The 11,687-nt window shown below is 45.9% G+C and overlaps 1 protein-coding gene across 1 annotated transcript in view; it reads right to left on the minus strand.

Moving 5' to 3' along the window:
* Positions 1-11,228: 11,228 nt before the first annotated feature.
* Positions 11,229-11,687, minus strand: part of rapgefl1 (Rap guanine nucleotide exchange factor (GEF)-like 1) — a 42,284-nt gene continuing 41,825 nt past the window's right edge. Inside the window, exons 12-14 of the mRNA XM_079583020.1 lie at positions 11,592-11,656; positions 11,469-11,523; positions 11,229-11,397 (exon numbers count right to left, since the gene is read on the minus strand). Of these exons, the coding sequence (XP_079439146.1) occupies positions 11,273-11,397; positions 11,469-11,523; positions 11,592-11,656 (245 nt within the window). The 3' untranslated portion in view covers positions 11,229-11,272. The remainder of the gene's footprint in view (positions 11,398-11,468; positions 11,524-11,591; positions 11,657-11,687) is intronic.

An 11,687-nucleotide genomic window follows, 5' to 3' on the forward strand; every position in this document is an offset into this window, starting at 1 on the left:
TTTACAGTTTCACTTCCTTGTTGGAAACAGTTGCCGTGACGACCGCGTTGAGTCAAAGAAATGACAGAAAGGCCTCAGTACAGACGACACACGTTATGTTCATGTGATGTTTTTTCACTCAAATATTTCCTTTCATTTTACTCAAAGTCATGTTTTTGTGACTGAAACTAAAGTTGTTCCTGAGACTAAAATGTGACTAAAGTCAAAGAAAGTCAAATGATCCAAAGTGAGTTTGAAAAAGCCTCAGATGATTCAGATTCTCTGAGCTTTGTTCATGTGGAGAAACAGGAATAAATATGATTCTAATAAACGTTAGAAACACGAGACTCAAACACAGGAGAAATATTTCACTCAAACTAAACTCAAACACTGATCCAAAACAAGTCTGTGGCAGAAAAGAAAAGTCACAAAGCTGTGCTTTTATTGTGAAGGCAGGAAGTCCTTCCTCTCGGCCAACGTCACCTCAGACGCAGAAAACTGTGAACTCTGAGACGGCAAAAAGTGCCCGACTAAAAACAAGGAAAAACATCTTGTTTTAAGGAAAAACTTCTGCCAATGAGGTCAGAGTTTTTACTTGCTAAGAATTCTTATTTGGAGAATATTTTTCTCATCATAAAACAAGAAAGAAACACTAAATTTAAGCAAATAAAGCTGGAATTAAGCAAAATGTCCTCAGAAAATAGAGTAATTTAAGGAAAACATTCTTATTTAGTGAAAAATTGTGGATATTTCACTTAAATGTTGCTTGATTTAAGCAAAATGTTGTTAATAAATCCTAATATTTATTGCCTGGAGACCCGCCTCCATGATGTGGAGCCAGGCTGATGGTCAGAATCACCTATTGTACATGTTTTTAGTGGCAGACACGGGGAGAACATGCTCCACACAGAAAGGCCCCGTCCTGGTGGGAATCGAACCCGGGACCTTCGAGCTGTGAAGCTGAGGCTCTAACCGCTGTGCCACCGAGCCGCCCACTTTATAGAATGGAATGTTTTATCTGTGAGAAGCAGTTCTTACATTAAGAGTTTTGATCTGAGTTTTTCTTAAAATAAGAACAAATATTCTTTGTCTAAAACTGAAGAAGATTCAAAAAGTTTTTCTTTCTTGTTACAAGAAAAATTCTCATGTTTTTAGCAAATTTATCTGAACAAGAAATGGACAGATTTTATTTCCTAAAATAAGATTTTTTTTTTCTCAAGAAAACTTTGCTCAGTGAAACATTATTACAAAAGTAATAATGTGAAAAATCAGAACTTATTTCTTAAAGACATTGTTTACTTGCTTAGAATCCACTTTTTGCAGTGAAACATGGATTCTCCCGGTAATGACGACATATTAGAGGAAACGACCACACAGAAAATGGCCGACAGTTGCCATAGTTACCGTCATGGCCGCCTCAGTTTGAAACTCTCCTCCTCGTCCTGGAGGTTTGTGTTATTTTCTGAGGACAAAGTGTGAGGATTGTTCCGGATCAGTTTTCAGGCTGTAATTGTCCGACACAGACAGCAGGGGGCAGCCTTCACACCCACATCTGCTCATACGTGTTCTGTTTGAAGTCACGCGTGTTTTCTCTTCATCATTTTCCCTCTTCCTGTTTGAATGGACTCGTTTAGATGAAGAGTCAAAACTGCAGCGACACAAACGAAGGTGAATCAGTCTCTCACACGGGTCACGGGTCACGGGTCACGGGTCACGGGTCACGGGTCACGGGTCACGGGTCACGGGTCACGGGTCACGGGTCAGTCTGGACCAAATCAGCGTAAATGTGACACTTCCACAAATACACATTAACCTCTGACCCCCCGCCTTCACCCAGAGCATTTTCTCCAGTTCGGCTTTGCCCAAATCTAAAAGCTTCTTGACTGGAGAGCAACACTGTGAGGAATCATTTGAAAGCTAAGATCTAGAAAAGTCACGGTAACTTTTTGTCACGTTGTCGCTGCATTTTTGTCATGTTTTTGTCTCTTGTTTTTCAGGGTTTTTTTCATGTTGTTTTTTCGTCGCTTTGTCGTCACGTTTTCGTCACATTTTGTTGTGTTTTTGCCGCTTTTTTGTTGCTTTTCCAGCACATTTTTGTTTTCGGAGGCTTTTCTTTTAACCCCTTAACTCCCGCCTGAACCGAGAGCATTTTCTCCAGTTTGGCTTTACCCCAATCCAAAAGCTCCTGGACAAAAGCTGTGGAAATAGCAACAAAACTGAGACGAAAACAATGATGGAAATGTGAGAAAAAAGTGACGAAAAATTGATGAAAATGTAGCAAAAATGTCACAAGAAATTGACAAAAAAATGTCAAAAATGTGACAAAAAATGAAAAAAAAATGTGACAAAAAATTGAAAAAAAAGGAAAAAAATGTGACAAAAAATGTGACAAAAAATTGGAAAAAAAAGGAAAAAAATTGTGAAAAGAAATTGAATTTTTTTTTTTTGAATGACCGAAATTTGATAAAAAATGTGACAAAAAAAATGAAAAACATTTACGAAAACATTTACAAAAAAAATTCAAAAATGTGGCCAAAAAAATTACAAAAATTCGACAAAATATTGCAAAAAAAATCACAAAAAAATTACGAAAATGTGCCAAAAAAAAAAAAATCACTAAAATTTGACCAAAAAAATATGATTAAAAATTGACGGAAAAATGACAAAAAAGTTACAAAAATGAGTTGAATCCCCGACAAAAAAATGCTGGAAAAACAATCTGATGACGTGAGGAAAAAGATCCTCTCGGTTCAGGCGGGAGTTAAGAGGTTAAGCTGTTAGATTTGGGTAAAGTGAGAGGCCAGACTGGTGGTCCTCCTGTGCTCTTCCAGGACGGACATGTGGCCCGTCCGCCCCTGCTGCTGCTCAGGATCAAGAAGACCTGAAACAAAGGGAGACGGAGCAGCTTCACCTTCACACATGAGACCATCTGACCTTCAGGCCGTCCACGTGATGGTCCGTCCCGTCTGGAGCTTCTGTGGTTGGAATGGAATGGTCTGTGTGATGACCTGGAGAACGAGCTGAAGAACCGAGCCCGACACAAAGGTCCAACACCAGGCAGATGTTCAGAGGGTTTTATTCAGACCTTTGCTCCAATCACAAAGCCTTCTCTGTTCATGTAAACGCTTATTTCTGTACAAAACATCCCCCAAAACAAAAGAGCAGAGGCCCCTCCCCCCCAGAGGCCCCTCCCCCCCACAGCCAGAGGCCCCTCCCCCCCACAGCCAAAGGAAAAGCCCGTATGTACAGCACAAACCCATGAACAAAGTCTTTATTGCTGATTCCCAAACGTGTGAAAGAGAAAAGACCTGAGCGGCTCCTCAGACTGTACAACGCTTTACAAACACATTCACCAACGAGTCATTCTGAAGAGGCTCCGCCCACCACGCCACGGACACACTCTGCGTTCACGCCCGTCGGAAACAGCAGCTCAGAGGTTCTGCCTTTAGAAGCATCACGTGATCCAGGAGGGGGCGCTGTGAGGCCGTCTGACTGAACACACCGGTTTAACCTGTTAAGGACCACCTGCTCTGATGTCCTCTCGCCGGCTAAATGAAACAGTCCCCTCTCCATATTAACATTACTGTTATTGTTATTGTCTTATGTGAACCGTCATAGGAATCAGGACAAGAAGCAGCTTCTTTGTACATTTAGACTTTGTGACAAAAACATGTAAAAAGGTTCTTTAGTTAGAAAATTAATACAAATATAGCTTTTTTATATCTCGAAAATTACACATAAACTTAAATATCTTTCCTGAAAATACACTTCACAGCACAGACTCCAAACTGAGCACAGTGTTAACCTTACAGGTGCTCAGCATGTGTGCACAATCTCAGAAGTCCAGGTCCAAGTGTGTTGGATTTGTAAACTTTTTGGTGCTATATCTCATTAGCATCGTGCACAAACCAAAGTGCCAAATGTGATAAAAGCAAAAATATTTTCACAAATGTGTCAAACAAAGTGCAGCAGCAACAACTAACCTCCCAAACATGGACTAAATCACAGCAAAATGAAGTGGGTTATTTCTTTTCCATATTTATCTCAGTGCACAAAGGTGCGTCAGTCACACCTTCCCCCGAAACAAAATGGCCGCCTTGTTTACTCAGAAAAGCTTTTACACGTCTTCATTCACTGTGATCTGGAGACAATGGACGTCGACACAGATGCACCACTGTCACCTGGGAAATCAACAAGTCTGTGCTAAATGCTAATGTGGCTAACGTGTGGCTAACATGTGGATAATATATGGCTAACGTGTGGCTAATATATGGCTAACGTGTGGCTAACATGTGGCTAACATGAGGCTAACATGAGACTAACATGTGGCTAACATATGGCTAACATGAGGCTAACATGTGGCTAACATGAGACTAACATGTGGCTAACATGTGGCTAACATGAGGCTAACATATGGCTAACATGAGGCTAACATGTGGCTAACATGTGGCTAACATGAGACTAACATGTGGCTAACATATGGCTAACATGGGGCTAACATGTGGCTAACATGAGGCTAACATGTGGCTAACATATGGCTAACATGGGGCTAACATGTGGCTAACATATGGCTAACATGGGGCTAACATGTGACTAACATATGGCTAACATGGGGCTAACATGTGGCTAACATGTGGCTAACATGTGGCTAACATGTGGCTAACATGAGGCTAACGTGTGGCTAACGTGTGGCTAACGTGTGGCTAACATGAGGCTAACGTGTGGCTAACGTGTGGCTAACATGAGACTAACATGTGGCTAACATGGGGCTAACATGTGGCTAACATGAGGCTAACGTGTGGCTAACGTGTGGCTAACATGAGGCTAACGTGTGGCTAACGTGTGGCTAACATGAGACTAACATGTGGCTAACATATGGCTAACATGTGGCTAACGTGTGGCTAACATGTGGCTAACATGTGGCTAACATGAGGCTAACGTGTGGCTAACGTGTGGCTAACATGAGGCTAACGTGTGGCTAACGTGTGGCTAACATGTGGCTAACATGAGGCTAACATGAGGCTAACGTGTGGCTAACATGAGGCTAACGTGTGGCTAACATGAGGCTAACATGAGGCTAACGTGTGGCTAACATATGGCTAACATGTGGTTAACATGTGGCTAATATGAGGCTAACATGAGGCTAACGTGTGGCTAACGTGTGGCCAACATGAGGCTAACGTGTGGCTAACGTGTGGCTAACATGTGGCTAACATGAGGCTAACATGAGGCTAACGTGTGGCTAACATGAGGCTAACATGAGGCTAACGTGTGGCTAACATGAGGCTAATATGAAGCTAACGTGTGGCTAACATATGGCTAACATGTGGTTAACATGTGGCTAACATGAGGCTAACGTGTGGCTAACATGAGGCTAACGTGTGGCTAACATGAGGCTAACGTGTGGCTAACGTGTGGCTAACATATGGCTAACATGTGGCTAACATGAGGCTAACGTGTGGCTAACATGAGGCTAACGTGTGGCTAACATGAGGCTAACGTGTGGCTAACATGAGGCTAACATGTGGCTAACGTGTGGCTAACGTGTGGCTAACGTGTGGCTAACATGTGGCTAACACTGAGCACTGCCAGCACAAATATCAGTGGATTTCTTTGGAAACGGCTCATTTTGAAGAGAATAGTCGTTAGGATTAAGGGAACAGAACTGGAATTGACAAAAAGTTTGTTTACAAGAAGATTTTCTCATTTGTGGAGTATTTTTAGGTAATTTCTGACCGTGAAAATTGAAAATAATGAGCCAAATTTTCCAAAAAGAGAATTTTGTTGAAATTTTTGTTACATTAAATTTTACTTGAGTATTTTGGACCAAAAAAATCCAGTCGACCTATGATTGGACCACAGATAATTTAATATGGAAAAGAAATGCTTCATTTTAATGCTCGATTTTCAGGTTTTTTTTATTTTTCTGTCCTTAATTAATGCTTTGATTTAAGTGATGATGTTCCATGACTGGAATAGATGTTTTGGGGAGAAGCGCCTGTTTAAAAATCTGTGCCACATGTTTATATTGGTCGAAATATAATTTGCCTAAATACTGTATGAAAGTAAATGGACCTGGAGTCAGTCCCGGATCAGGGACGGTCCTGAACAGGTTAAACCTCATCACATTTATTACACTTCATAACACTTTAGTAAAAGCACATTTAGAAGCTTCTCTTTCTGTTCGGAGCCAGTGAGAAACTCTTTACGACAGAGTTTGTTTTTCAGACGGACGTGAACGCAGCGTCACTGGAACCAAACGCAGAAAAAACAAGTTTAATATTCATAATAATCATCATCTGTACAGCACTGCAGCCTCCGAAGCACAGGAAACGCTCGCCGCCTTCACAATAAAGGTCAGACCCTCCACTATAAGAGCTCAGACCCTCCACAATAAGAGCCCAGACCCTCCACAATAAGAGCTCAGACCCTCCACTATAAGAGCTCAGACCCTCCACTATAAGAGCTCAGACCCTCCACTATAAGAGCTCAGACCCTCCACAATAAGAGCCCAGACCCTCCACTATAAGAGCCCGGACCCTCCACAATAAGAGCTCAGACCCTCCACTATAAGAGCCCAGACCCTCCACAATAAGAGCTCAGACCCTCCACTATAAGAGCTCAGACCCTCCACAATAAGAGCTCAGACCCTCCACTATAAGAGCTCAGACCCTCCACTATAAGAGCTCAGACCCTCCACAATAAGAGCTCAGACCCTCCACAATAAGAGCTCAGACCCTCCACTATAAGAGCTCAAACCCTCCACTATAAGAGCTCAGACCCTCCACTATAAGAGCCCAGACCCTCCACAATAAGAGCTCAGACCCTCCACTATTTAATTTTTAATTTAACGCTCTGGTCAATTTCACTCTTTGAACCTGAGCTTTAGGGGCTGGGCTTTAGGGGCGGAGCTTTAGGGGCGGAGCTTTAGCGGCTGGGCTTTAGGGGCGGAGCGTTAGGGGCGGGGCTTTAGGGGCGGGGCTTTAGGGGCGGACCTTTAGGGGCTGGGCTTTAGGGGCGGAGCTTTAGGGGCAGGGCTTTAGGGGCGGAGCTTTAGGGGCGTGACCCGTGAAGCGGCGAGCGTTTCCACAAGTGCTTCACCTTTAACCTCTGGATGGGCTTCCTGATTGGTGGCTTTAAAAAGAGTCCCGACCGCTCTGGCCCCGCCTCCTGGCAGGACGCCGTACCCGTGTTTTATTGTGAAAGTCCACACAAAGCAAAAGTGTAAAATAAGACAGTCCTCTCTGTACAAACTCTGAAACCGGACGTGTCTTAATACGAATAAGTTAAAGTTGAATCACAAAATACTATGTTTGTTCTGCTTTAGAAAATCTCCGTCTCCGTTAAATATCTGTGTTCGACCCGCCAGAAAAACCCAAAGAAAATGTACAAAGTTCCTCCTCAAAAGTCCTGCGAGCCTCGTTCCCCACAGTCTGTTTCTGTCCCGATCCGAGTGTCAGAGTCGCCTCCGAACCCACAGTCTGTTTCTGTCCCGATCCGAGTGTCAGAGTCGCCTCCGAACCCACAGTCTGTTTCTGTCCCGATCCGAGCGTCAGAGTCGCCTCCAAACCCACAGTCTGTTTCTGTCCCGATCCGAGCGTCAGAGTCGCCTCCGAACCCACAGTCTGTTTCTGTCCCGATCCGAGTGTCAGAGTCGCCTCCGAACCCACAGTCTGTTTCTGTCCCGATCCGAGCGTCAGAGTCGCCTCCGAACCCACAGTCTGTTTCTGTCCCGATCCGAGCGTCAGAGTCGCCTCCAAACCCACAGTCTGTTTCTGTCCCGATCCGAGTGTCAGAGTCGCCTCCGAACCCACAGTCTGTTTCTGTCCCGATCCGAGCGTCAGAGTCGCCTCCGAACCCACAGTCTGTTTCTGTCCCGATCCGAGTGTCAGAGTCGCCTCCAAACCCACAGTCTGTTTCTGTCCCGATCCGAGCGTCAGAGTCGCCTCCGAACCCACAGTCTGTTTCTGTCCCGATCCGAGTGTCCGAGTCGCCTCCGAACCCACAGTCTGTTTCTGTCCCGATCCGAGTGTCAGAGTCGCCTCCGAACCCACAGTCTGTTTCTGTCCCGATCCGAGTGTCAGAGTCGCCTCCGAACCCACAGTCTGTTTCTGTCCCGATCCGAGTGTCAGAGTCGCCTCCGAACCCACAGTCTGTTTCTGTCCCGATCCGAGAGTCAGAGTCGCCTCCAAACCCACAGTCTGTTTCTGTCCCGATCCGAGCGTCAGAGTCGCCTCCGAACCCACAGTCTGTTTCTGTCCCGATCCGAGTGTCAGAGTCGCCTCCAAACCCACAGTCTGTTTCTGTCCCCGATCCGAGCGTCAGAGTCGCCTCCGAACCCACAGTCTGTTTCTGTCCCGATCCGAGTGTCAGAGTCGCCTCCGAACCCACAGTCTGTTTCTGTCCCGATCCGAGCGTCAGAGTCGCCTCCGAACCCACAGTCTGTTTCTGTCCCGATCCGAGTGTCAGAGTCGCCTCCAAACCCACAGTTTCTCCCACGGTTTGTCATGACCAGCCTCCTCTACAGTCACATGACCTGCCTCCTCTACAGTCACATGACCTGCCTCCTCTACAGTCACATGACCAGCCTCCTCTACAGTCACATGACCTGCCTCCTCTACAGTCACATGACCAGCCTCCTCTACAGTCACATGACCAGCCTCCTCCACAGTCACATGACCAGCCTCCTCTACAGTCACATGACCAGCCTCCTCTACAGTCACATGACCAGCCTCCTCTACAATCACATGACCAGCCTCCTCTACAGTCACATGACCAGCCTCCTCCACAGTCACATGACCAGCCTCCTCCACAGTCACATGACCAGCCTCCTCTACAGTCACATGACCAGCCTCCTCTACAATCACATGACCAGCCTCCTCTACAGTCACATGACCAGCCTCCTCTACAGTCACATGACCAGCCTCCTCTACAGTCACATGACCAGCCTCCTCCACAGTCACATGACCAGCCTCCTCTACAGTCACATGACCAGCCTCCTCCACAGTCACATGACCAGCCTCCTCCACAGTCACATGACCAGCCTCCTCTACAGTCACATGACCAGCCTCCTCTACAGTCACATGACCAGCCTCCTCTACAGTCACATGACCAGCCTCCTCTACAGTCACATGACCAGCCTCCTCCACAGTCACATGACCAGCCTCCTCTACAGTCACATGACCAGCCTCCTCCTCACTTCAATCCTGGGCTTTGTTCACAAACGTTCTTCCAGGTCTTTGAGAATGTGAGACTTTTCCGACTTTGGTGAAGGACTCGGGTCGAGGAGAAACGTGTGGAAACGAACTGCTTCCTGTTTGTGCTTTACACAATAAAAGTCACCGTTATCGCTTTAGTCAGACTCTTATTGTGAAAGGGTCGGAGTCACATCACAGCAGCTCGACGTCTCGGAAAAGAAACAGCAAAAGACACGAACAAACTCAGACTGTTTGACTTTTATCTTCTGGAGTTTTATTGTGTTTTTAATGGAGTTAGTTTTCTGTAGTTCTGAGTCCGTTTTTGCTGTTTTGATCATCACAAAGTAAATTCTTTCAATCGTTTCTTCTTCACTGTGTAATTTAACTTATTTTTGTTACAATAAAAAAATCGTGATATTCTATTTTTGTCATATCGCCCACCCCCGATCCTCCACAGCCACAGCAGGGCAGAGATCGGCCCGATATATCGGCCTCAGTGGGCTCCAGTTTGCAGTAGTTTGTCTCCTCTGTGACTCTTTAGGCTCCAGTTTGCTGTAGTTTGCCTCCTCTGTGACTCTTTAGGCTCCAGTTTGCAGTAGTTTGTCTCCTCTGTGACTCTTTAGGCTCCAGTTTGCAGTAGTTTGTCTCCTCTGTGACTCTTTAGGCTCCAGTTTGCAGTAGTTTGTCTCCTCTGTGACTCTTTAGGCTCCAGTTTGCTGTAGTTTGTCTCCTCTGTGACTCTTTAGGCTCCAGTTTGCTGTAGTTTGTCTCCTCTGTGACTCTTTAGGCTCCAGTTTGCAGTAGTTTGTCTCCTCTGTGACTCTTTAGGCTCCAGTTTGCTGTAGTTTGCCTCCTCTGTGACTCTTTAGGCTCCAGTTTGCTGTAGTTTGCCTCCTCTGTGACTCTTTAGGCTCCAGTTTGCAGTAGTTTGTCTCCTCTGTGACTCTTTAGGCTCCAGTTTGCTGTAGTTTGTCTCCTCTGTGACTCTTTAGGCTCCAGTTTGCTGTAGTTTGCCTCCTCTGTGACTCTTTAGGCTCCAGTTTGCTGTAGTTTGTCTCCTCTGTGACTCTTTAGGCTCCAGTTTGCTGTAGTTTGTCTCCTCTGTGACTCTTTAGGCTCCAGTTTGCTTTAGTTTGTCTCCTCTGTGACTCTTTAGGCTCCAGTTTGCTTTAGTTTGTCTCCTCTGTGACTCTTTAGGCTCCAGTTTGCAGTAGTTTGTCTCCTCTGTGACTCTTTAGGCTCCAGTTTGCTGTAGTTTGTCTCCTCTGTGACTCTTTAGGCTCCAGTTTGCTGTAGTTTGTCTCCTCTGTGACTCTTTAGGCTCCAGTTTGCTGTAGTTTGTCTCCTCTGTGACTCTTTAGGCTCCAGTTTGCAGTAGTTTGTCTCCTCTGTGACTCTTTAGGCTCCAGTTTGCTGTAGTTTGTCTCCTCTGTGACTCTTTAGGCTCCAGTTTGCTGTAGTTTGCCTCCTCTGTGACTCTTTAGGCTCCAGTTTGCTGTAGTTTGTCTCCTCTGACTCTTTAGGCTCCAGTTTGCTGTAGTTTGTCTCCTCTGTGACTCTTTAGGCTCCAGTTTGCTGTAGTTTGCCTCCTCTGTGACTCTTTAGGCTCCAGTTTGCTGTAGTTTGTCTCCTCTGTGACTCTTTAGGCTCCAGTTTGCTGTAGTTTGTCTCCTCTGTGACTCTTTAGGCTCCAGTTTGCTGTAGTTTGTCTCCTCTGTGACTCTTTAGGCTCCAGTTTGCAGTAGTTTGTCTCCTCTGTGACTCTTTAGGCTCCAGTTTGCTGTAGTTTGTCTCCTCTGTGACTCTTTAGGCTCCAGTTTGCAGTAGTTTGTCTCCTCTGTGACTCTTTAGGCTCCAGTTTGCTGTAGTTTGTCTCCTCTGTGACTCTTTAGGCTCCAGTTTGCTGTAGTTTGTCTCCTCTGTGACTCTTTAGGCTCCAGTTTGCAGTAGTTTGTCTCCTCTGTGACTCTTTAGGCTCCAGTTTGCAGTAGTTTGTCTCCTCTGTGACTCTTTAGGCTCCAGTTTGCTGTAGTTTGTCTCCTCTGTGACTCTTTAGGCTCCAGTTTGCAGTAGTTTGCCTCCTCTGTGACTCGGCCTCAGGCGTCTTTGGGCTCCAGTTTGCAGCTCATGTCGAACAGGAGGTTCTGGTTGTCGATGACCTGCAGCTGTCGGACGTAGGCCTTGGTCTGGAGGTAAGAGGGCGACGTCTCCGTGTCCACCACTGGAACAACAACCACAGGAAAGTCAACACAAACACGTTATGCTTTAAACGTCCACCAGGGGGCGACTTACGCAGCTGCGAGCTCCGGTACCGTCGGATCGTCCGCACCATCTCCGCCACTTTGTGCTGGACAGAAACATAAAGACAAACGGTGAGAAGGCGGAGCCCAGAGGGAGGACGGTGGACGTTCTCACCATCTTCTCGAAGTTGACCAGGTCTCCGTGGAACGTCTTGCAGCTCTCGTGAAGGAACGTCAGGTCTGGGAGGAAACCAGAGTCACAAGTGTTTAG

The sequence above is a fragment of the Gobius niger genome, assembly GCF_951799975.1.
Source record: "Gobius niger genome assembly, contig: SUPER_10_unloc_3, whole genome shotgun sequence".
Lineage (NCBI taxonomy): Eukaryota > Metazoa > Chordata > Actinopteri > Gobiiformes > Gobiidae > Gobius > Gobius niger.